Genomic DNA, 27,036 nt, shown 5'->3' with positions numbered 1-27,036 from the left:
CCTTTTTGCTAGGCATTGTGGGGAGAAGGGAGACATATTTCTGCAAAAAAAAATAAAATACAGTGTGGTAGAGAGAGGCCAGGAATCGCAAATGTAGACCGCTTTAACCGAGACTGCTTTCAAGATGTGCGCGTGGGCACACACATAGACCTATCCCACAGTGTGCTTTTGAATCCCTCCCTTACTCGTTTCTTTTAGTGTTCTTCACTTTTCCTCATGCCAGCTGCTTTTTCTTACCCCACAACCTCTATGTGATGATGGATGCACCATCCACCCCCCTCTTAACTGGCTGTCTGGTCTGTGCTTTATTGAATTTGCCAGGCAGACATGACTGATTTCCGAATTATCCCCCACCCCCACCCCCTCTCCCTTCATCAGGCAGGATGGTGATATGTACCAGCCTACCCCACGCAAAAGACACATCTGGCATTCCCTCACCACTTGTATTAATTTAAAGGAAGATTCTTTTTCCTAGGAAATAAAAGTCAAGAAACCTTACAGTTCGAAAAGGATTGTTTTGCTTCTTCCACCAGGATATTCACATATGGATTCTTTATAAAAATATACCACACAGAAAACGACAACAGCAAAAAAGGCTTTGTAATGCTTCCATAAATCCAGCATGCAGAAAAGCAGTGCCTCAGATCTGATACACCTGCTTATCGCTTTTCGCAGCCAACATTACTTAGTTTTTTTTCCCTGTAGATTAATTTCCATTATTTTAGGAGCTGTTGTCTGAATTTCTTTTGTTTATTAGAACTTGAAGCTTCACATGTTCTAAAGTTTCTAGTAGGTTATTTGTTTTAAGTTAAAAGTCTGGAATAACATATCTAATTATAATTAGTCAAGCAAAGTAAAATTCTGTTATGTTAGCTCATTTTAAACGATTCACACTGAAAGAGATCTAAGAATGTTCTTGTTTAGGTTAGTGAACAAGTAGTAGGTAGTTAGTAAAGTGTGTAAAATGGCAGGCAGAAATACGGTAGGTCTTAGGAAGCATTAATAGAGAGAAAGGAAAAGACAAGCTATGAAAATTTCTGAGTAGATCATAACAGACAAGAGTAGGCCAACTTAGATTGGAGGGTTGTTCATTTATTTTTTTCCTAATTAAAATAATCCCTTTGATTCAAAAAGTTTCCTTCCTTCCTTCCTTCCTTCCTTCCTTCCTTCCTTCCTTCCTTCCTTCCTTCCTTCCTTCCTTCCTTCTTTCCTTCTTCCTTTCTCCTACTTTGCTACTGAATTATCAGGTAACTATAATGGACTGGAAGTAATAACTTCTTTCTGATAGACAAAAACTTTATTTTGATCATTGACCAAAAAAAGAACGTTCAATAAAATGAATAACACAACTTCCCCCAGAACAAGAACTGTTAGCAGCTATTTGTGGGTGAAGCTTACGCATAATATAGCAACATTTCCCTTTTTTTAATAGAGATAAATTTATTGTGATTGTTTAACAGATAAAAGTTATCAGGGTTCCCCATAAATTTAAATAAAAGAGGGGTAATCAGTTAGTGGTGAATGTCCCTCTAGAAGTGACAATACAAAAGAAAGGAACTGTAGTTTCTATGGTACCCTTATCACTAGGGTCGTATTGAGTTCCATATGGGATTTTCTAGATTTCCCTTCTAGGACAGGTGTGGGGAGAGCATTCAATAAAAAGAAAGGTCTCTTTGGTTTGTATAAATTGATAGAAATACTTCCTCAGTCCTTTAGTTACTGTGTGCTTTGATTGCTGTAATATGTGGGGAAGAACTTAGAAGAAGGCTTGACAGCTGTTGCAATATTTATTTATTTATTTATTTATTTATTTATTTATTTATTTATTTATTTATTTATTTGGGAACAAGTAACAGTATAGACATAGACACATGAAAAAAATTGGCACAAATAAAAGGATATAAATAGGCAAAACATAACCATAAACACATAGAATGATTACATATAAATGGGGACAGTAGGACAGGGACGGTAGACATGCTGGTGCGCTTATACACCCCCCCCCTTTAAGGACCTCTTAAGAAACATGAAAGGTCCACGGTAGACAGTTTAACATAAAAGGTATGGGGATTAGTGAGACTAACAACCTGGTCAGGTAAAGTGTTCCAGACATTTACTACTACTAATGCAGAAGTCATATTTCCTACAATCAAGATTAGAGCAAATTACATTGAGTTTGAATCTATTGCTAGCCCTTGTGTTATTACAGTTGAAATTAAAGTACTCATTTACAGGTAGGATGTTTTGGTAAATAATCTTATGAACTAAGTTTAGGTTGGAACGTAGACGGCATAGTTCGAGGCTATCCAGACCTAAAATTTCAAGCCTGGTGGGATAGGGAATTTGATTTCAAGCAGAAGATTTGAGTATTCTTCTAGTAAAATATTTCTGGATCCTCTCTAATATATTGATGTCTGAAATACAGTGAGGGTTCCAGGCAGGTGAACAGTATTCAAGTATAGGTCTGGCACCTATAAGCCCTAGTTTGAAGCATAGCATTACCAGAGAGAAAACTTTGTAAAATAAGATTGATACCTCTTAATGCTTTTTTTGCAATGGTGTTACAGTTTAATTAAGTTTTTAATCTTGAATGCTGAGTTGAGCCTCCTGGTATGCACAATGGATAGCAAACTCATATTCTGGCCAACTGTATTGGGTATTGAACTTCTTCTCGGCTGAATTCTGGAGCCTGTATACTTTGAAAAGACCATCTTCCATTTATTCCTCCTGGCTCCCTTTGATCTTCTCTGGAAAATGGGACTATTTCTCATTTCAATTGCTTCTTAAAGTTTCAGCTTTCATTAGAATGCTTTTAATGATATTTGCTGACTTTTATGTTAATAGTTTGAAGGCACATTTAGATTGCTATTAAATTTATATATTTTAGTTCTTGTTTTATTTTCTTATGATCAGTGTGATAATTATTATTCAAGTGCTGCTTTGGCAGTTTAGAATTGAATAAGGAATCAGAGTAATTCAGAAATGTTGTGGGAATAAGGAATCTCTCAGAACTGGATAAGATTATATTTATCTTTGAGATTTTTTTTTATTGCGTTGGCTTTAGTTCGAGCATATTTATGCACATGCGTATATAGATATCATAAAATCATGTATTTGTTTTCTCCACAAAAGGCATAAATCATTGGCTTATAAATACAATACTTTGGTGGATTGGATGGATGATTAGTTTATATTCTTAGTTTGGAATAATATGCAACAAATATTTTTACTTCCCATTTAACATGATGTTGCACTATTGTAACTTGTGTTTAATGTTACTACTTGGACATATCATGGCAGTGTGTATTGGTTTGGGGCTAAGAAGAACTGTTGTTAATAATTAGGAGGCATTTAGGTAATCTACAAGATGTGAAGAAAGCAGGCTTTTACTGTTTTTGATGGCTGCAGCCTTCTTAACATGATCCTTAAGTTCTTGGGAACCAACAGTCCTAGGGAACATCAGCTTCATGATAGAGAGATCTACTTTAGTCTTGTATTTCCAAGTCTGATTTTTCTTCCAGAAAAGATGGTGTTAAAAAAAACCATTACTTTTTCTCTCTGGCTAAAATTCCTTCTGTTGTATAAATATATCCCAGCCCGGAATATTTTTTTTTGTTATGTATTTTTTGTTCTATCCTTCCTTTACTAAACTTGCTTCTACACATATGTAATGTGTAGAAATATGGGAAATTATTTCAAATTTTCTAGTTAACCAGTATTCAGATTCTAGGAATGCACAATTGGCCTGGGATTTTTCTTTCTTTCAACATCCTTTTTAAATGCGTATTTTAAATCTCCATTTCAGCACCTTCTTGCAAATGCTACATAGCTTCTTGTGTCCTCTGACCCCTGTTGCTTACTATCAAGCATTCCCATTTAGTTCTTCTTCCTAACTCAGCAACTTCATTGTTCTTCCTTCTCTTTGCCTTCTCTCTGTACTCTTTCAGGAATACTTTTTTTTTCTTTTTCAGTCAATGTTTAAATATTCCCAACTATCTGGATAGTATCTTGAATTCTGTTGAACCTTATCTACTGCCAATTTGCTTTGACCATTAGTAGGTCAGATTCTTGTAGAGAGCTTAAGCATACAATAAACTATATATTCATTTGAACTGCCTGAGTTTCCTGATTTTCTGTGCTTGACACCTGACTTGGTGTTGAGTAGATTACAACCTCCATAATTTCCAACCAATATCACCAGTATTGTTGAGGGAAAAAAAGTTTTATTCCATCTGGAGAGCACCAAGTTGGGAAATGCAACACTTTTTTTTAGCATCTCTTTATTTTTGATGCTCAAATTAAATCAGCTACATGTGCCATTAGTAAAAATTACTAATTTTGGGGGATCATTGACTATGTAATAAAAATGAATGTGGGAGGTGGGATGAGATTCCCAAATGATCAGCAACCAAAAACAAGGGGAGAAGTACTGTATGTATATTTTTTGAAAAGGAAAAATAAAGTTGTATCAGCTGTACTGTTATCATTTGCAGAAAGGCAGGACATGGCTTCCTTTACCTAATTACCTTCCTTTACCTAATTACCCTTTTCAGATTACCTAACCAGTTCTTGCTAGTTCCACTAACTCTGTTTTCAGAATTGATTATCTCATTCTAGAAATCCCTATTGTATGTTAAATTAACTACATCATTATCATCGTCATCAGAGCCGTGGTGGCGTAGTGGTTAGAATGCAGTATTGCAGGCTAATTCTGCCGATTGCCAGCAATTTAGCAGTTCAAATCTCACCAGGCTCAAGGTTGACTCAGCCTTCCATTCTTCCGAGGTCAGTAAAATGAGGACCCAGATGGTTGAGGGCAATGTGCTGACTCTGTAAACGGCTTAGAGAGGGCTGTAAAGCACTGCGAAGTGGTGTATATAAGACTAAGTATTATTTCTACTGCTATCATTTTTCTATATCTGCATGAGAAATATATTGGCTGCTCATTGAAGCTTCTGATTGTTTGTTGTCCCTTTGATTTCTTTTGCAGCTGTCCGGAATGATAGGAACAAGAAGAAAAAAGATGCTCCAAAGCAGGAATGTTCAGAGAGCTACATCATTACACCTGAGGTGGAGGATCTCATCGAGAAAGTGCGCAAGGCTCACCAGGAGACCTTCCCTGCCCTCTGCCAGTTGGGCAAATACACCACCGTGAGTGACGGCCAAAAGAAGTCTGGGTGGGAAAGCTCAGTAGGACAACTTTTCCCAAACTTGATACCATGAATTGGCATTTTAACATCTGTCACTCAAGCCTTTGCAGCCCATTAGAGAAATTTGTAAAATAATAGATGATTCAAAATTAAAGTCTTAAATGTTCTGAACGGAGATATAAGCATTCCTCTTATGCTACTGTTTAGACTAAATGGTCTATTTAGCTTTCTTGGCTTTCAGCAGGCAATTTTCTACATTTTTTAAAAAACCATTTCTTTAGCAATAAAGATGAAAAATCACCTTCTCTGTTCATTTGGTTGTATAGAATCTACTAAAGATGGCATTCAGCGTATGTTTTTTGAAAGTAAGAGCAGAGGTCTTCATTTCTGTTGCTAGAATTGACTTAACTATTCCCATATAAACATAATTTATTTAATATGTAATAATTAGTTATGTTACGGCCAGGAAAAGGCTACAGGAAACTTTGGACAATTTTTGAGGGAGAACGGGCAATTCAGAATTGATTGATTGATTACTCATGGAATAAAGCAGGGGTGAAATGCTCCTGGTTTGGACCGGCTCGCCCAATCTGGTAGCAATGGCGGCTGGTGGTTCAGAGAACCGGTAGCATAAATCCCTGGCCGCACCCCCTGCCTCTGCTGAGCTGCACCATCATCAGAATGTTTTTTTTTTAACTTTTAAAAGCAGTTTTTCTTCAGCTGAAAACATGCCTTTAAAAGTAAAAAAAAGCCTTTGATGATCCCGCGGCTCAACTGGGATTGTCAGAGCCTTTAAACTCTTTTTTTTTAACAACCTCTTCGGTGGAAGAGGTAAAAAGAAAAAGATTTTAAAAAGCTGTTCTGGCGATCCCAGCTGAGTTCCTCATCACTAGAACCTTAAAAAACATGTTTTCTACAAGCTCTTCAGCTTGTCAGAGGAGCCTTTTAAAATATTTTTTTCCCTCTGGCGATTCCAGATGAGTTTCCTCATCATCACAGGCTTTTAAAATCATTTTTTAACAGCCCCCACTTACAAGAGCCCCCACCCATGCCCACCCAACCCCCCTCCTCACTTACCTATAATTACTGCTCCTTTCCGGCTGGCAAAGCCATGCTTTACTTCAGCTATTGCAAATACTTTACTTCAGCTACTATCATGCTTTACTACATGGTACTGATTACCATCTCCTCATGAGCAACTGAATCTGCCTGCTTTGCTGGCTGAGGAACTCTGGGAGCTAAAGTCCACAAACCTTAAAGTTACTAAGGTTGGAGACCCCAATCTAAATAAATAAATAAATAAAATAATAAAATAAAATATTTGTGAAGCTTTCTGAGATTTGGTGTGTTTCTGTAGTGTTTCACTCTAACTACACAAACACACAAAATCTCACAAAGCTTTATGTGGCATTTTGTGTGTGTGCGAGTCAATTGTGTTGTGTGTGTGTAAAGTGTGAAAATGTGAGGTTCCTGCTTGTTGCAGGGGCCATTTTGGGTGAAGTGCAGCTGCTTTTACATTGTGTGTGAGTCAGTTGTGTTGTTTCATGTGTGTGTGAAGTGTGAAAGTTCGTTTTTGGTACCTCTCATTGTTTTGTATACTTTGTTTATTATTTTTATTATTTATTGTTGTTGGCCACACCCACCCAGTCATCTGACCACCAAGCCATGCCCACCAATTAAGCCACGCCCACAGAACTGGTAGGGAAAATTTTTAGATTTCACCCCTGGAATAAAGTGTTTATTCCATGAGTAGACAAAATATCTGAACCACCAGAAATAACCTGGGAAACATTTTTTAAAAACTTCCACTTCAATAGATCATGTTAAGCACTGATTTATTATAGGCATAGGTCATTGAACAAATTCAAGTCAATTTTTTAGATAAGAAGTATAATTGTGGCTTGTTTAGCCAATTCCGTGTCTGCTTTTTCTCCTTTTTAACTGTTTTGTCCTGCACTGGCATGGCTACAAAATAAACTCAGGAAGGCATGTAAAGAAAGTATTGCCTTTCTCATGTCACACAAAGAATTATAACCCATAAGCTAGTATCAAATTCTGGCTTCAAGCATACGGGTTTACTGCTGTAAAACAAATGCAGCCATTCTTGTTTTGTCAAATGCAGTTCCTTTTCTCTTCCCCTGTCTCCAATAGAACAACAGTTCAGATCAGCGGATATCTCTTGACATTGATCTGTGGGACAAATTCAGTGAATTGTCCACAAAGTGCATCATCAAGACAGTTGAATTTGCCAAGCAGTTGCCAGGCTTCACCACACTCACAATTGCTGACCAGATCACACTCCTCAAAGCAGCCTGCCTCGACATCTTGGTAAGGAGATGGGTCCTTTTCCTTTTCAAACAAAGCTCAGCAATTAAAAAAAAGAGAGAAAATATATACAATTATGGAGCAGTAGGTATTAATTAGGACTGAAGCCATATTTTCACAGGATCAGCCCAAGGCTAAAGGAGAATGTTATGATGGTACCCTATCTCCATTTCTTACATACATAATCATTATTTGGAGAACCAATTTGGTCTAGTGGGCAAGGCCCACTCAGGACGTTGAGTTATAGCCTGCCTTAGGCATGAAAGCTGGCTGGCTAAGCTTTGGGCCAGTCACTCTCCTCATAACCAATGGATCAATACTTGGTTGATAAAAACAAACAAACAGACCCTGCACTTGCGAGAAAACTCTAGGAAGAAACAAAAAGTGCTGTTCATTATACTTATGGTGATAAACTAGGAGCTCAGGACAGGTGTTGAGTCATACATAACAATGTCCAGTGGAACAGAAAGACCAGGATGTTAAGAGAATAGTTTGAAAAGTAGCTATTGTGTCTTCCCAGAGATCTGCCACCTGAAACAGATGACGTACTCTGTCTAACAATAGTACAAGTCCTGCAGCTGAATTTTGCAGTAATATATTACACACTGAATGTGATCAATGTTACAGGTAGAACATGACGGGGAACAACTGTGGTGCATACCTCTAACATACTTTCCATCACAGATCCTTCGGATATGCACACGCTACACACCAGAGCAGGACACCATGACCTTTTCTGATGGTCTGACCCTCAACCGCACTCAGATGCATAATGCAGGCTTTGGACCCCTCACAGACCTGGTCTTTGCCTTTGCCAACCAGCTGCTGCCACTTGAGATGGATGATGCTGAAACCGGACTCCTCAGCGCCATCTGCCTCATATGCGGAGGTGAGTGCCATTACTGGGCCAATAAATAATAAATAGGATCAAGATTAAGTTTTGGACATTTGCATATTTTCAGGGCTTGCCTATGGAATGCACAGAGGCATTGACCCTTACCTGTCAAAGGCAGAGAGCAAAAGCTACCCATGTTGTGCATGTACGTATGCGGCCAGGTATCTTGATTTCAGATCGCTAAGAAAAATGTACATTGCATAACACTCTGATGACAAATGTCATAATTACCTGCTCAGACCTACTGTATCTATGTGTAGCAGCTCTTGAGTAAATATGAACACTCCAACCACTGTCACAACTGACCCAAAACTAATTTTAGGTAGTTCCTAATAATATTAATACTCAGTTTTATTCCTTTTTCTTGCTTTTGTGCCTGGAAATATTTTCTTTGGAATCCTCTTCCACCATGGCATTATCACTATAAAATGCATGCAGTGGCATAAATATCTACAATCTAGGCTTCCTGATCTGTTGTCTCTTACATTTGTCGTTTCTCATTTTCATGTTGTCTAGAGAATTCTGAGAGTTGAAGATCACACTTCTTAAAGTTGCTGGGGTTGAGAAACACAGACTTACATGATGTTAGACACATATTGCCTACAGTATGTGGGTATGAAAGGAGTAATCCAGCAGTAAGGAGTACATAAATTACAGAGGAATTTCTGTAATTTCTGTTTAGCATGCAGAAATATCCATTCATCCAACAGCCAAATTCAGTGGTACCTTGGTACTCAATTGCTTTGAAACTCATTGAATTTGATACTCAGTGCATTTTGATATGAAAATCCTGGTGTTCATCGCTTGTTTGGTACTCAGTATACAAGCTAGAACTTGTCATTGTCAGCTACCTTGTGGCTCACTACATTATTTCTTATGAGAAAAGTTTGTTTGGTACTGATCGTTCTAGGCACTCAACATGCCTCCCGGAGCCAATTAATGATGAGTACCAATGTAGCTAGTTGTCATTGGGACAGAATGTTTGTGAGGCTTCACATTTTAAATAAAGGATTTCATTATTCCTACATTATAAAATCTTGGCTGTTTAAAAACAAAATACTATATTTTAGCCATATAAGCCTCTCACCCCAACATTCATAGATACACCTGCATAAGTTTTACCATCTCTTTGAAGTTTATTTTGATTGATTGATTAATTTATTCAAGTTTGTAATTGTTTCTTTTAATTCAGGCCTTTAATCAAAATAATGCATGGGAAGGAAAAATGACAGATTTAAAAAAAGAGTAATAAATAGTTAAATGTCAGACCAATATATACTGACCTTTTTAGAAAGAAAAAAATCAATCAGCAAAATTAATAAAGACAAATAACAATAGTAGAAACAAAGCACTAAGAAGATAATAGCAAAACAAATGGCCAAAAGTGTGCATGTATGATTTATTATTTAAATTTATCATGGTCATCCAACTCTAATGTATACTCTAGGCATACAGTTCATATTAGAACATAGGTAGAACATAGACGCGGTGGCTCAGGAGCTAGGACGTTGAGCTTGTCAGTCGAAAGGTTGGCAGCTCAGCGGTTCGAATCCCTAGTGCTGCCGTGTAACGGGGTGAGTTCCTGTTACTTGTCCCAGCTTCTGCCAACCTAGCTGTTTCGAAAGCACATAAAAATGCAAGTAGAAAAAATAGGGACCACCTTGGTGGGAAGGTAACAGCGTTCCGTGCGCCTTTGGCGTTGAGTCATGCCGGCCACATGACCATGAGACATCTTCGGACAGCGCTGGCTCTTTGGCTTTGAAACGGAGATGAGCACCGCCCCCTAGAGTTGGGAACGACTAGCACGTATGTGCAAGGGGAACCTTTACCTTTAACTTTAGAACACAGAATCTTAGGCTGGAAGAAGGGACCTTGGAGGTCTTCTAGTCCAACCTCCTGTTTAAGGCAGGAGATCTTGTATTACTTCAGTCAAATAGTTGTCTTATCTATTTTTGAAATCTCCAGTGATGGCACACTCACAACTCCAAGAAACAAGCATTGATTAATTGTTTTCACTGTCAAAAAATTTCTCCTTAATTCTAACAGAATAACAGAGTTGGAAGTTCTTCTAGTCTAATTCCCTGCTCAGGCAGGAAGCTGTATATCACTTCAGACAAGTGGTTGTCCAATCTTTTCTTTAAAACTTACAGCGTTGGAGCAGCCACAACTTCTGAAGGCAATCAATTCCACTGATTAACTGTTGTAGCTGTCGTGAAATTTCTCCTTAGTTTTAGGTTGTTTCTCTCCTCGATTAGTTTCTATCCATTGCTTCTTGTCCTGCCTTCAGGTGCTTTGGGGAATAAATTGATCCCCTTTTCTTTGTGACAACCCCTGAGATACTGGAACACTGCTATCATGTCATCTCCAATCCTTCTTTTCATTAAACTAGACATACTCTATTCCAGCAGCTTTTCTTTATATTTTAGCCTCCAGCTCCCTAATCATCTTTCTTGCTCTTCCCTGCACTCTTTCTAGTCTTGACATCTTTTTTACATTGTTACAACTAAAACTGGATGCAGTATTTTAAGTGTAGTCTTACCAGGGCATTATAAAGTGGTATTAACACTTCAAATGATCTTGATTCTATCAACTGCAACACACTGCTGGCTTATATTTAAGTGATTGTCTACTAGAATTCAAGTGAACAATTACTTAATATTACTTAATATTAATATTAGTCAAGTAACACCCAAAACTTTTTCACAATTTTAAAACCACTTTTTTATAAGATCTTCCTGATCTTATAAATTCATATTTTACCAATATCTTTGGTTTCTGATTATTAATCTTAAAATCTGATAGAATATCAAAACCCTCCATATTTTTCATCAATAACTGAATCCCTTTCCAAGGAACTTGTAAAATCAAAACCAAATCATCCCTAAACGCTCTCAGCTTAAAAGTCTGGTTTTGTTTTGTTTTGTTAGTTCCATTATAGAATAGAATAGAACAGAACAGAATAGAATAACAGAGTTGGAAGGGACCTTGGAGGTCTTCTAGTCCAATCCCCTGCTTAGGCAGGAAACCCTACACCACTTCAGACAAATGGTTATCCAATCTCTTTTTAAAACTTCCAGTGTTGGAACATTTACAATTTCTGGAGGCGAGTTGTCCACTTATTAATTGTTCTGTCAGAAAATTTCTCCTTAGTTCTAAATTGCTTCTCTCCTTGATTGGTTTCCACCCATTGCTTCTTGTTCTACCCTCAGGTGCTTTGGAGAATAGCTTGACTCCCTCTTCTTTGTGGTAGCCCCTGAGATATTGGAAGACTGCTATCATGTCTCCCCTAGTCCTTCTTTTATCAAACAATTATCTTCTTGCCTTATTTGATAGATATCAAGAACAAAATAAACAACAAAGAGGACAAAAGACAATCTTGCCTTGTCCCCTTCTGGAGTTCATATAGTGAAATCACCTTTAATATAATTGGAGCCTTCTGAGGCATATGTATCAACTTGAATCCTTGAATAAAGTTATTGTCTGTTCATATTTTCCAAACTTTTAATTTTAAAAAAGGCCAGTTCAAATTATTTAAAGTTTTCTCTGCATCTAAGATTAATGTGGCTTGTTTTATGTTATGTTGCAATATTCTTACATCCAATATAGTTCTCATATTATCTTTTAATTGTCTTTTAGATAAAAATCCACATTGAATAAAGTGATTAAAACCTTGTAAAACATTTTAAATCTGTAGGCTAAAATTGATACGAATAGTTTATAATTATTCAGTGAAGAAGAAACTGGTCTGTAATTCTTAGTAGAAGTTAAGTCTTGTCCTTCCTTTGTAACAATATTGGTCTCTTTCCAGGATTCTGGAATTGCATCTCCCTGTAAAATAGACATCTTTCCCTTTTAAGGGTTATTAACTCCAAACAACCACAATTTTCTCAGTCTCTTCCTTTTTCATGATCCATTTTTCCTTGTTTTGTGATTTCATCCTCATTCATTTTCTTTGCACAATCAGACTGCTACACCATGTTTTTTTTCATACTGTTCATTTTGCTTCTGTATTCAATCCAGCACTGATTAATAACCACACCCTTTTAAAATAACTAATTTCCATTGTATTCAATTTACTTTAATGCAGGGGTTTCCAACCTTGGTCCCTTTAAGATTTAAGCTTTGCTGGCTGAGGAACTCTGGGAGTTGAAGTCCACAAATCTTAAAGGGACCAAGGTTGGAGACCCCTGCTTTAATGTGTCTTCTGACATATCCAACTCTTGCTTGCATGTAACAATGTGAGGAGAAGCAGTTTGATATTGTCATGCACTGGAGCATAATTTGTAGCTTTCGCCAGCCTATGGATTCCTGCTTTTCTGCACACCAGTTTGCTTTTTCTGACTTATATTTTAGTCCTTTTATTTATAAATTGCCTACAGCTTCACTTCTCTACTTGTATGCATCAACTCCACAAGATTAATCAGCTCTGCTCCATAAGATCAAACCACATTCGGTCATATCTATTACAACCTTCTCCTTTATAATACATCTGTTTTTCTTTCATTCATTTTATTTTATTTTTTGTTTGTGGTATTTGCTACTCTTACATTCCAAGTCACGATTTCCATATGACATTCAATTATCAATCTTTATTACAATCATGGATTATTAACATGAGAAGGGTGGAATACAATAATAATTTTAAAAGTTATATAATATATACTTGTTAATTAAAGGAGATATTGTATTATGATAGATTTACTTAGCCGTATATGAACTTTTATTGTTTTTTTGTGTTTGCTTAGTGCTTTTAAACCTTTTTATAGATTTAAAAAAAATATTTTTGTTTTTATATTCTTCTAACTTTAAAAATCTTTTATTTTTATTTTTTAGCTTTTAAAATTATTGTTTATATTCCACCCTTCTTATACTGGCTTATGACTATAATAAATATTTGATTGATTAAAAACACAATCATAGTCAGATAAATCCGCCCTGAGTCCTTCGGGAGAAGGGCGGTATAAAAATCAAATAAAATAAATAAATAAATAAATAAATCCATAGACCTTATGGCGTTAATCAATTTCAGTTTTTACAAATTATTTTTCAGTAGAATAGTGGATGAGTAGATTTGGTGGTACCTTTGCTACTTACTACATTCTCTACTAATGGTAAGGACAGTAATGGTCAATTTTTGCAGAACTTGGCCAAGAAGGGACAAGGGCAGTCAGAACCCAGTTTTATTCCCAGGATGTTCACACTATTCCGTGCATGCTAGGATATTTAATCTAATTTTTTCTTGCAAGCCAATGCACCATCCAAGAAGGTATATGCAGTGCCTTGATATGCAGAGTTATGAATAGGCAATTCATGTGATTTATTTGCTTACTAAAGTCACAATTCTGTGTTCGAGAGTAATACATACAAGGTTTTTTTTTTACTGGTACTCATTGTATGTGTACATTTCTGGAAAGAAAAAGGAGGGAGGGAAACCAAAAGTAAGTGTGCGGTCTCCTGAGCAATAGCACCACCAGGTGGCTAGATCTAAAAAGACATCTATAATGATAATTGGTAATTTTTAAAGCTTTTGATAAATGAGGTAAGATGTGGGAAATGCCTGAATCCATTTATTCTAATTCCTTCAGATACTAATATTATTGACTGAAAAGATATAGAGGAAACGTGTTCATAATACAGGGAATCTTTGCTTAATTCGTTCAGCTTTAATAAACTTACAGGTTCTCAAAATTTCAGCCATCGTAGAGTCCTCACATTCATGTGATCACAGGTGTTTGGCAACTGATTTGCACATAACAGTTGCAGCACCCCATGGCCATATGATCACTATTTAAGATCTTCCCTGCTGGCTTTCCATAAGCAATATCAGTGTTTGGGAAAGTTGCAATTCCCCCCTCCCTCTGCACGCATGCTACAGTACCCCATTTCCACCAACTTGTTCATGGCTTGTGCTGGCCCTCCAAGACCTATCCTTGTCTCCCCCATGTGCCTCCCCCCCAGCTCTTTCCCTGGGATTCCCACCACTTCCTGTTTAGCAATTTACATGTTTTGGGTTTACAATAGCAACCAGGATTATCAGGATTGTCATTGCTAAGTGATGCACTCATGTGGCAATGCTCTTTATGACTCTGTCACTTAGCCACAGCAGTCCTGGTCCCAGTTGCTGTTGTAACCCAGAACTCTCTGTTCCTATGACAAAGCTTCCATTGGATGCTGCTAAACATTTACTTTCATTATGGAAGGTAAAAACATAAATATCATAAATTGTTTTTTACTTATATCCCACCTTTATCTTTTGTTAATTTAAGTTGGTGAGTTTAGTGCTCCCTTTTCCTACTACCATAATAACCCTGCAAGGTAGGTAACAGAGATTGACTAGCTCAAAGTCACCCAGCTGGCTTTCACGCCTAAGGGAAAACTAGAACTCACAATCTCCCAGCACTTTAACCACTAGAACAAATTGATCTCACACTCAGTTTTAGTTAAACATGACAATGGCACACAAATTTCTTTGATTATGCACAGGTAAAAGTCAGCCATCATCCCCCATAAAGTGCCTTCCAAAAGATTTTGCTAGCTGATGGATGGGAACTGAAATTAAATCACATTAGGAGGATACTAAATTCAGAAACACACAAAAGAAATGTTGTGATACTTTTTAAGGCAAAGACTGTATTGCCACAGAGAAAGTATGAAAAGTGAAATGTATTCTATTCCCTTTTCAATTGCCTCACCTCCTTCTCCTCTCTAGACCGACAAGATCTGGAACAACCAGACCGAGTGGATCAATTGCAAGAACCTCTGTTGGAAGCCCTGAAAATCTATGTGAGAAAGAGAAGACCTAGCAAACCCCATATGTTCCCCAAAATGCTGATGAAGATTACAGATCTACGGAGCATCAGTGCAAAAGGTAAAGGCAGAGTTTCAGACCCTGCATGGGAAAAAAAGTTTTTCTTCTTTCTTAAATCTGTAGGGAGGCAGATTTAAAAAAAAATAATTCACAATTAAAAACTGTCTGATATGTATGACCGTGTTGAACATCATGTTCAAAACTGAAGGATACTAGTGAGCATTCTTCAATATATACCGCACTTTGGAAGGTTTTTGAAAGTAAATTATATTGAATATTGCTTGCACCAGGGGTGAAATGCTACCGGTTCGGGCCGCTTTGCCCAAACTGGTAGTAAAAAACACTGGTGGTTTGCCGAACCAATAGTAAAAAATGTAAAAAAAAAAGTTCCGACAATCGGCTGAGCAACGCACAATTGTCGGAACTTTATTTTTTTTAATATTTAAAGCATTCTTAACTACCGTTTCTCCAGAACTGGTAGTTAAAAATGCTTTAAAAAGCTAAAAAAAAGTTCTGACGATTGCACATCATTCCGCTGATCGTCTGAACTTTTTGTTTTGTTTTGTTTTACTTTTTAGGCATTTTTTTAACTACCGGCTCGGGCGAATAGGTAGTAAAAAATGCTTTAAATTTTTTTTTAAAAAAGGTTCCGACGATCAAAGCTGTGCCGCATGATTGTTGGAACCTTTTTTTTTTTTTTTACTTTTTTAAAGTATTTTTTACTACCTATTCGCCTGAGCCGGTAGTAAAAATGCTTTTAAAAAGGTTCCCACACGCGTCACAGCTGATCACCCACCCCACCCACCCCCATGTGTACTGTTCTACTTACCTTCCCAAGCCTCCTTTTGGTGCGCACTGCACGTGCAGCGTGCATTTGGCACATGCGCGACCAGCAAACTGGTAGTAAACCAGATCAGATTTCACCACTGGCTTGTAACCTTAGTATATTCTCTTGGCTTATTTAGGAAATGCTCAGGTTATGTTTTGTATTGGTAAATCATCTGTCTTCCTTCCCGCAGGTGCTGAAAGAGTGATAACTTTGAAAATGGAAATTCCTGGATCAATGCCACCCCTCATCCAGGAAATGCTGGAGAACTCTGAAGGCATGGATTCTTTAGGGGGATCAACAGGAGCTCCTTCCCGTATCAGTAGCTTAGCTCCACCTCCAGGCAGCTGCAGCCCTAGCCTCTCGCCCAGCTCCAACAGAAGCAGTCCTGCCACACATTCACCGTGACCATGCTGGACCCCTGAACTAGTTGCTTGATCCCCCCCTCCTGCGCACATCGGTCTTTTGCTTCCTGGGTCTGCCTGGACACACGTCTCAGGAGGAGCAGAGGTGGGGTGAAGGCGTAGCAGTGGGACAGACTGTTGCTGCAGGCATTCTTCTCCTCCCTCTCTGTACCACATCAGTCCTGCTCAGACCCAAGAGGGAAGGCTTCTTATGTTCTCCTATACCAGCACACTATTTCTCACTTAGCTGTTCAAACAAAACAGGGTTCCGTTTGCAAGTAAGAATCCTGTTCTCATGGAGGGAGGCACAGACTTTCTCTGAAGGCAGATCAGCAAGTAGATCTGAAGGACGGCTGCTCAAAATTAGGAGCAAGATTTTTTTCCCCCCCAAAAGAAACTAGTTACAGAAAAAAAAAACTTCTCTGTGGCACGTATCCCCCTCCCCACTCTCTTCTTCAGTCTCGTCATGCACATATACATGCCTCCACAAAAGTGTTGCTTGCTTCTTGTTGCAGTGAAAATGAAGTAGTGGGTTTTTTTTTTTCCAGTTGAGTTTGCATTTCAGATATTTCGGGGAAAGGGTATAACGTTTTTTTTTAAATTGCTCAAACCTTCTCTTCATCCTCAATTTGACCGTGCAATCTTACCTTTGTCTCTTTTCTTGCCGCCTCCTACTTGTCCACTCACATATGCCTAAAAATGTCACCAGCAATTTTTTTAAAAAAAGAAACATTAGTTCTTCAGTTTCTTTTTTTAAAGTACAGTAAAACATGGAGGGAAGGATTCATTTAAGAAAGAATAACTATTATATATACAAATATCTATAAATATATATAAATACATTTGAAAAAAAAAACTTTGTACAAGTTTGGAATTTGAAGGGTTTCTAAAAAAGAGGGTGGCAAGGAAAAGGCCAGAAAAACCAAACCAAATCATGGAGATTCATGTGTGGTCATGCTTCTCATTATAGATTCAAAACTGTTATCTAGCCAAGTACTTGAATTTGGTAGCCACTCTTCTACGAACACTATGCCAGGAATGACTGAGAAACCTGGCTTATTGGTAAGTAATCATGAGTTCGTGCACAGTTACTAATAAATTCTGCTCAGCTTAAATAGCCAGAAATGGCCAGTGGCAAAGAAGTTATCACTGCATTCAAAACAAGTCTTGGCTGATCTCTTGTTTAAGAATACAGAGTCTGCAGAGCAAGGCATATTTAAAAAGAAAACCCACAAGCCACTGCTCTAATTTGCTTTGGTCCTATTTTCAGAGAGAGCTAACTGAAAGCAATAGGACAACATTCCTTGCTGCCAGAATTTCCTGGAGTGTGTTTAAGTTTCAGTGTTTCCTGCAACTGTGGCTAGTATGAGTTAAAGGAACTTAATTTTGGCTAGTCACGTACTTACTGGCTGCTTTTATTTGCAATATATCTTGTTTGGATCACATGGATACAAAGTTAAAATCTCAACATTCTCTTTTTTATTTCTATTTTGGCAAATGAAAAATTGAGAAATGAGGGGGTTCTGAACATTGTGATAAAAGTATTGTTTTGAGCAAAAGGCTGTGTTTTCTAAAGGTGTGTGTCAGTGTGTGTGTGTGTGTCAAAAACACTTACGTTGTTACATGTTCTTACTAACAAAAAGCCAATTTCTCCCTCTCACTCAACTCCTGATTCTTATTATAAAATACTTTTGAAAGAGCAACTTTAATATTGTAAGGCACAGAATTTTATCAGGGGAAACATCTTACTTTTTTCCTTCAGTCCACTGACTTTTGTTCACTTTATTGGTTTCTAGGTTGAATAATTTGTATCCTCTTTTGGAAGAGAAAGATTAAGGGCAGGGGTCTAAAGAGTTAACGTTGGAAGATTTGTGGTGGGTGAAGGGTTTCTTTTCTATAATGATTCACATAATCTGAATTGCCTATCACCAACTTGTTGTGTCTTGTGATCCAAAGGCTTGGGGAAAGATTGCTTTTCAAAGAGAATAAGGCAGATAAACAATCACTGTAGTCCTTGAATATAATAGGACTAGTTTTGAGTTCCATCCATAACATGATACCACTAGTTTTCATCCCTATGCCTATTTATCTGAAAAAAAAAAGTTTGTTTTCCAACTGTAGAATTCTACTTGTGTTTATGTAGAAGTAAATCAAAGAGGCTTCATTCCAAAGCCGTGGAAATAGGAATGAGGTCCTTCAAACTGCCGCCCCATTAGGTTCAAAACAACTGCCTTGGGTGGATTCCTGATTTATCTATAGAGAACACACCATGCTTTAAAGATGTAGCCAGCTCCAAGTCTCTTTAGGGCAGGCTGAGGAGATTATCAGTATGGTTTATTCTAGGTTTTTTTTTTTTTTGGTGTGTGTTGAGATTTGATTGTCTTAGAATATGTGACATGACATTTAAACAGAATTGTGGAGGGTGGGAGTAGCAGCAAGATTTTTATTCTCAAAAAAGCCCCTCCCTCAGGTTGCAAGGCATGTGTTTCACACTTCTCAGATATGTATATAAAGTTGTTATTTCATATAAAAAGATCCTGGTGAATTTAAATCCTCCCATAATTGTTGAATTGGGTGGGGATGGGCTTGTGCGATGTCTTATGTGTGTCCCTTAAAAGAAATGACTGTCTGGTGTAAATGAATTACCTTATTCTCAGCCCTATTGCATTAAGTGATCAGCAATTTATTGAAGGGTTAAGTCAGCAGGGATTAGCCATGGTAAGTCAATGGACCTTTCCTATGGTAAGGTAATATACTTTTAAACATTAGATGCCAAGGAGTAACAATAAAGGAAATCTGGGTTTGTTACAATTATATATTTTGAAATTTCAGAAATATTTGGCTGGCTGCCCTGGAAATAGAACTAGACCGATGATAAGGTGAATCCACATCTTAGTTCTTATTACACCAATGTGCAATAACCTTGCACTTAGCAAAGCAAATTTGTAAGGGCACTAAGGTGGAATTTCAATGGCACAATGAGCTTTGTTTAGTTTAGAAATCTTTTACTAAATGAACTACAACTACCCAAATGTATTGTCCCAAAGCTGCTTTTTCAAGAGGCAACTGGACTTTCTGTTTTTTCTTTGAAAACGATTTGCTTCTCATCCAAGAAGCTTCTTCAGCTGAAGAAACTTCTTGGATGAGAAATGAAACGTTTTCAAAGAAAAAAACAGAAAGTCCAGTTGCCTCTTGAAAAAGCAGCTTTGGTACAACCATGACCTGGATGACTGAGAATCTCCATAGACATTTACCCAATTGTATGTTTTTGACAGCAAAGGCAGAAAAACTCTGCATGACAATTCAGTGCTGTCCAATCAAAATGGAGAAACATGATAACATTTAACATATCATTAATGTATGGATTAGTTACAAAAGCCAGATGAATTTGTCAATATTGTTCCAGTCTGGGATTAATAAATAGGTTTGCAAGTAAGTAATTAGTATACTCTTTCCAAATCATCTGCCTGACCTATGTTAAGAAATCACAAAATATTGGACTAGAAAGATTGTGCTTCATCAGAACAAGGCAATTCTTACCAGATTCTCTCCTATTTAGAGTTGTGTGAAATCCTTTAGTTCATCTTTGAGTATTCTAATAGGAAACCAGCAGCTTTTAACATTGTCATTCTTCTGAGCATCTCTTTGATGAAGCTGAAATTCAAATGTAAGGAGGATTAAGAAGTTTAAGTTTGTAAACCCCTTTCCTCAAGCTGCTGCCCTCCAGTTATGTTGGACTACAATCTTCCAACATGGACATACTTCTAGCATTTCAAAAACACTTGAGAGAAAAATCAGTTTTCCTCATGCTTTTGTTTTAGACCATATGACATTTGAGAAAACATGGAAGATAATCTTTGAAGTAGCAAAATGCACTGTTTGTGGTTGGGACATCTGACTTCCAAGGCACCTAATGAAGCAGGAGGGCGCTCTTGAATATTTTATAAAACTCACCTCCAGTATAGGAGAAATGATTGTGCAGCAGCTTTATTCCAATATTCCACCAGAACTTTTTAAGAATGGTTCAGGCAGAAATTCTGCAAGATAAATTTTCTCTGGTGTGAAGAGAATAAAATGGAAGAAAAAATAACAGAAATGTCCATTTTATAATTAATTGCTGTTAGTTTCCTGGATACCCCAAAATTGTGACTGGAAAAGTAAGGTAAAATACTGGTTTAGATATACTACTTCACATTGTTTCACACTCAGAAAATAGACCATATTTGTTTGACCATTGACATTTCTCAAATGATGAGATTACGTTTGTTTTCTTCTGTTACATGCAGTGGCATTTTCTTCTCCTTCCATTGGTGTTTCTCATAAAAGGTTGGAGGTTGACAATCAGAATAGTGTTTTGTTGCACAGAGCTATGACAGCAATCCTAATATGGATCAGTTGACAAGAGGGACAAGTCAACTCTTGTGCTTCTGTGCTTTTACATTTGTTTGCTCATGGCTACTCCGAGGCAGACAGGTTCGATGGAGCAGGCCTAACAGGCTGCGACCCCTTTAATGTAAGGATGGGCAATCTCTTTTTGTTAGAATCTTGCTTATCATCTGTTAACGTTGACTCAGAAGAATCACAGGATTTAAAGTAATCCAGTCATTTGATTCAAGTAGATGGAGTTGGAAATTTTGTCCCTTTCTATTTTCTTTTTGGTGGTGGGATTTATGAATGCATTTAGACTTTTCTGAGGTTTTTCACCTCTTATCAGTTGTACAGTATGATGGGGTGGGCATACTTAGTGACCTAAGCGATATAGAGGTTACTCAACTTTGCTTTAATGATGCCAGCAGCTAGAACCAAGTCCAGGAAGAGATGGAGTTCAGCAACCCACCTGTTCAGCAGTGGATATGGAAATGGGGCTAAGGGTATTTTATTATTTAATCAAGATGGAGTAGTTTCAGCTCTGGAAACGAAGTTCAGCTCTTCCTTTAAAAACTGCAATTCTTAGCACTGGCAAGCATACGTTGTAAGAGTTGGTAAAAAAAAAATGAAATAAGGTGTCAACACCTCTTTTAAGTGGAGGTGATAAATATGGAGCCTATCTGGGTACATGGTGGGGAAGGGAAGAATCATTTCTACATTGTGCTGCAGTATGATAGTAAGTATAGCAAACACTTGTGTCAACAGATTTCATCCAATTTCAGTCTGTATAAGTCTGTATAAGTGCTTTTGGTTTGAACTGTTCTAAAGCCAAGCTTAGCTGAAATTCAGTTACACTGTACTGAAATCTTTGCTTCTGAAGACTCAGAGGTACATTTGGTAGTGTAACATGCCACTCATTAATCAAGCTTTGCCAAATGCTGTGAGAAGGTAAATTACCAAGTATGCAATATCTCATTTATGCACAATGCTCCTTCCCTCAATATAGGACCACAGGTAAACAAGTTTAACATTGAGACTACAAATGTATCAGAATCCGGGCTAGAGTGTATTAGCGTGTCTTGATTAAGCCTATTCCACAAAAACGATTTTCTGCAACATCAGTTTAGAAATTGGTACCTTGGTCGCTATTTCTGTTATTTCAAAATGTCATTGCCTTGGTCCAAACTGATCCCATTCTGTAGCATCTTCCCTCTCTCTGTGCAAAGGGAAAGATGGTAGGGTGGGGTAAACAACAAACTGACAAATGCTGATTTCCTGTTGAAGGTCAGAGTGACACAATCAATGACACCCCTGCTGTTTCACCAGACTAGTGAGGAAAATGCAAAGCTGTCAGGCCAGCATTTCCCTTTCAGGACCTGAAGCTTGAGCTTTTCCAGCTGAAAAGAACTTCAAAGCAGGTTCTTTTGCGCTGTGTCTGAGCCAAATGTACATCATCTCTGCAGGCATAAAGAAGACAATAGTATGGGATTACTATACACAAATGTGGAATCAATCCAAGAATGATGAGAACATCCCTTGTGCAAGTCACAAAACGATGAACAGTAGCCAAAGATGGGGAGGGCTTTAAAATCAAAGAAATGTAAAGAGAATTATGGGAATGGTTGTGATAAACTGCCTCTAAAATAAGAGTAACTGAAGATTTGAACTGGAGAATAACTCTCTGATGAGGGAATGTGATGAGCCTTACATCTGCCTTACAGAAAATGGTATTTGGATTCTTTATCTTTGGAAGCCTGGACCCAGTATTTTATGAAGCTAATGGAAGACAGAGCAAAAGACTACTAGAAGCAGATGAGATACACAAGCCTTTTGGCAACATCAAAGCCAGTCTGAATCTTCATAAATGGAATTATTCAGAAGCCACTTTAATTAATCTGAAGAACTGATAGTTTCACCACCAGCTTTCTTCTTATGCATTGTGCAGCATTCAGTTGTGCAAATAGGGACAGCAAATAATTTCCCAACAGTTTAGCAGGAGAAAAGAATGGCCAGAGAAACTCTTGGAGAAAAAGCATCTGAACAGCTGCAGCTGATCCATTGTGGATGACGGAGAAAAAAACTTCCTGCTAAGTAAGCAGAGACTGTAGGAGGAATACAAGGTAGGCAGGTTCCAGGGAGTGAGCTCACTGAGTGAATGAACAGGGATTAAATAGACATTTTCCCAAAGAAATCTCTAAGTCAAACATTGTACTACACTAACCTGTGAGCCTCAGAAGGAAAAGAAATAAGAGTTGGTTGTTGGTGATGCCTTAGTAACCAAAAATGCAACAAACCAAGTAGCCTACACTCATGACCTGCAATGTTTATAGCATGCTATTCTTGCCCCCAACCCATTGGCTTATGGTTGCATTAAATGCAGACTTGTAGCAGTTACTGCAGGCCAGGGGAATGGGGAGTCAAAGGTTTGGAGCAATGATCAGCCAAAATTCAGCCAATAAGACAGTAGGTTAAAAAGTTTCCAAGTTGGTTTCAAAGCTTAGAGGCTTAATGGAACAATCCATCGTTTTCTTGACAACCGAATAAAAGTGATGTGCCATTATCTTCCAATATGTTTTTTTTTACAACTTTCCAAACTAAACCTATTACAGGTAGTTCTCGACTTGCAATCCAATTGGGATCAGAATTTCAGTTGCTAAGCAAGGTGGTTGTTAAGTGAATTGCACCCAATTGTACAACCTTTTTGCCACAGTAGCTAAGTGAATCTGTGCAATTATGAAACGAACCACACTTGCTCAGTGAATCCTGATTCCCCCATTGACTTTGCTTGTCAGAAGTGACTTGGGAATGTTGCAAATGGCAAACACATGACCCCAGGATGCTGCAATGGTCATAAATACATGCCAGATACCAAGCACCTGAATGTTGATAACATGAACGTGGGGATGCTGCAAACCAATCCAGTGCCATTGTAACTTTGAAAGTTAGCTAAACAAATAGCAACAAGTCGAGGACTACCTGTATTTGAATTATTGGATATGCAAATTGTGTTGGTAAGAACCATTTACTTCTGGAGTTATGGGAGTTATCTAGATGATGGGTTGCTGGCATGAGTTGTTCCTCATAAGACCTGGTAAAAATGTGTTGGCCAAAGCATGCTGAGCTGAATAGAAGGGCTTTTAATTGAATCCTCTGAGAGATTGAAATGAAAACTCTGAAGTGGGAATCTCAAAGATTTGCCTTTTATAGGAAGAATTGGGAGTGTAAAACTTGTGACAAAAAGTAGTACCGCTGGTGTTTTCTCAAGGAATTGCAGATAATTTTATTCAAAAGCAAATTGCAGGTTTCTTAAATAATGGGGGATGTTAATTCCACCAAAACCTACTGGGAAAGAAGTAAATTCCTAACTTGTGTCACTTACAATTTCTCCTTCAGAAGATGGAAGAAGTCTCAGGAGACTTGATACCAACTAATAAAGATAGTTGAGGAAGTAGAAATATTGGAAAGTGGGTACGGGATGATGATAATGTAACCATGGAATTCTTGATTTTCAGTCAGTTAAATATATTCAAATTCATATCTTGGATTTCAGGCCATCTGGTTTTAATAAATTTAATAAAAATAATTAGAATTCCATAGCAGGGAGAGCAAATGGAAAAGGAACTCAACTTTAGTCTCAAATTCCTACAAAAGGAAATACTAAAAGAAAATTACAAATCATTCCAATGGGAAAAGAAATAAGACAGTGGAAGAAACGAGTGTTCGTGCACAAAACTTGCGGAGATTTGAAACAATCGAAAGGAAATGCATAGAAGATGGAAAATTGAACATGTCACCAAGAAAGAAGAACTGTAGAGATGGGATCAAGAAAGCTGAAGCTCAGTGCGGAATATTTCAAACATCGCAAAAGTCATCCTTAGATGTCTTCAAAATAGAGGAAAAAGAATCCACATGCTAGCTGCTAAATGAAGTAAAGTAACAAATACAGAGCTGCTCATCTCCTATGTTGGCTCTGGCTTCTCCAACAAGAGGTAGTTGTGAGGAGCAAGACAAAGAGGCAGGTGAAGCACGAGGTTAAATAAAATAATTTCAACAACAACAGCTCAGTATATCTGTTTATTTCAAACAAGTTTGAATCTCAGGCCCAGGTGAATTTTTGAGTTATTGGGAAGTTTTGCTGATGTCTGATGAACCCTCCATAGTTGGCATTTGAGAAATCCTGGAGATCTGTTGAAATGTTAATGACTAAAGAAAGTAGTTATCAAAATTTGTAGATAGCACACAAAATATTGGGATAATAACGCAGAAATGGCATTCAAAATGGGATGTGCAGGACTTTGAGTCCTAAAGGCTTCAGGGAGGGAGTGGCCATGCTTGTTGTACCTGTTGGTGTCTGCTTAAAGAAGCCACACCTTTTTGTGGACTTGTATTCTTAACTATGAACCCCATGAAAAGTTTTTCCTAAATAAAAAAAATAAGAAAATGATGACTGTCTCAGATGTGTTTTAGCTCTCCTACATCCATTTTTCGAAGGATGACCGCAGTGGTGAAATCTGAACTGGTTTGCTGGCTGCGCATGGGCGCTGTGCACACATGCGCTGTATGCACAGTGCATGTGTGCACAGAATATGTGCGCATAGCAAATGCAAGGTGCAAGCACACACAGTGCACACCAAAATAAGGCATGGGGTAAGTAGAACAGCACATGGTGTGATCAGTTGTGGCGCACAATCTTTTTTTTTTTTTTTACTTTCAAAAGCATTTTTGAAATTTTGAACAAATGCTTTTAAAAGTTAAAATTTTGAACAAATGCTTTTAAAAGTTAAAAAAGGCAGCTCAGCTGGGATCATTGGAGCCTTTTTTTTTTTTAACCTCTTAAAAGCATTTTTAATAACCCATTCGGCCGAATAGGTTGTAAAAAAATGCTTTTAAAAGTAAAAAAAGGCTCTGACAATTGCGTGGCTCAGCTGTGATTGTCAGAGCCTCTTTTTTTAACCTTTTAAAAGCATTTTTTTAAAAAACCAGCTATTGGGGAGGCATGGGCAGGGGGGCATGGACGGGGGCCGGGCAAGAATTTTTGCTACCAATTCTCCGAACCACCAGCCGCCATCGCTACTGGATTGGCTGATCCGGTCCGGACCAGGAGCATTTCACCCCTGGATGACCGTCAGTTTCAATTGTGGATCTTATTCATGCAATGTCAGTCCTTTCCACTAAAGCCAATGTTTCCCTCTCCAGTCCTCTCCAATTAAACTGACTGCTGCTGGGAGTTGTAGCTCATTAGTCCTCATGTTTCTTTGTATTCTGCCCAATCCTAGAGCAGTAGAACAGAACAGAATAGAATAGAATAGAATAGAATAGAATAGTTTATTGTCACTTTGAATGTACACTAATCGGCATACATTAAAATGAAGCTACATTGCATACAGCTCTCAAAGGGTCTCTCCACCTTTAACAAAAACATGACAAAATAAATAAATACAAAATTATGCATGTAACCATATATATAACACAGTCTAGTTCAGATGTATACATGTACATGGCAAGAGAAACAAATCTTGCAAGTTTACCAGACGGATGGCATTGGGACCAAAGCTATTACAGAATCTGGAAGTCCTGCTAGAAAGACTTCAAAACCTCCTCCCAGAGGGGAACAACAGAAATAGACTGTGAAGTGGGTGTGTGGGGTCTCTTAACAATGCTTTGAGCTCTAAGCACATAGCACTTATAAGCAGTATCCTGAATGACAGGAAGCGAGCTTCCATTCATCTGTCCTTACCACTCTCTGAATGGACTTTCTATCTGAGGCACTGCTGTCACCAAACACATTGCACAGTGATGCAGTTTGTTAAAACACACTCAATTGTGCCTCTGTAAAAAGTGGCCAGGATAAAAGGAGAAAGATGTGATCTCCTCATCTGATGCAGGAAATGCAGGCGCTGGTTTGCACACTTCATTAAAGATGACGTGTGGAGAGACCAGTTCAGATTGTTACTTATCTACACCCACAGATACTTAATGTTGTTGACCAGGACCTCTACAGCTGCATCCTTGATACTGAGTGGAGTATGACTATGCCAGCTCTTCCCAAAATCTACGATGATCTCCTTTGTTTTATTAACATCTAGAACCAGGTTAATTCTATTGAACGAGTCCACCAAAGCCTTCACATTTTCCTATATGCATCTTCATTGTCATCCTGGATAAGACCCACCACTGCCATGTCATCCGCATACTTCACAATATGATTTGTAGCAGATTTGGCACAGCAGTCGTGGGTCATCAAGATGAACAGTATCGGA

The 27,036-nt window shown here is 37.9% G+C and overlaps 1 protein-coding gene across 6 annotated transcripts in view; it reads left to right on the top strand.

Moving 5' to 3' along the window:
* Positions 1–25,220, top strand: part of RARA (retinoic acid receptor alpha) — a 241,541-nt gene extending 216,321 nt beyond the window's left edge. For all 6 annotated transcript variants that reach the window (XM_058180175.1, XM_058180174.1, XM_058180172.1 and 3 more), the window contains 5 exons: positions 4,991–5,151; positions 7,302–7,478; positions 8,160–8,364; positions 15,080–15,238; positions 16,198–25,220. In XM_058180175.1, the coding sequence (XP_058036158.1) occupies positions 4,991–5,151; positions 7,302–7,478; positions 8,160–8,364; positions 15,080–15,238; positions 16,198–16,412 (917 nt within the window). In that variant the 3' untranslated portion in view covers positions 16,413–25,220. The remainder of the gene's footprint in view (positions 1–4,990; positions 5,152–7,301; positions 7,479–8,159; positions 8,365–15,079; positions 15,239–16,197) is intronic.
* The last annotated feature ends 1,816 nt before the right edge of the window (positions 25,221–27,036 follow it).

Source organism: Ahaetulla prasina, chromosome 4 (genome assembly GCF_028640845.1).
Source record: "Ahaetulla prasina isolate Xishuangbanna chromosome 4, ASM2864084v1, whole genome shotgun sequence".
In the NCBI taxonomy this organism is placed as follows: Eukaryota; Metazoa; Chordata; class Lepidosauria; order Squamata; family Colubridae; genus Ahaetulla; species Ahaetulla prasina.
This window is presented reverse-complemented; position numbering and strand designations above follow the sequence as displayed.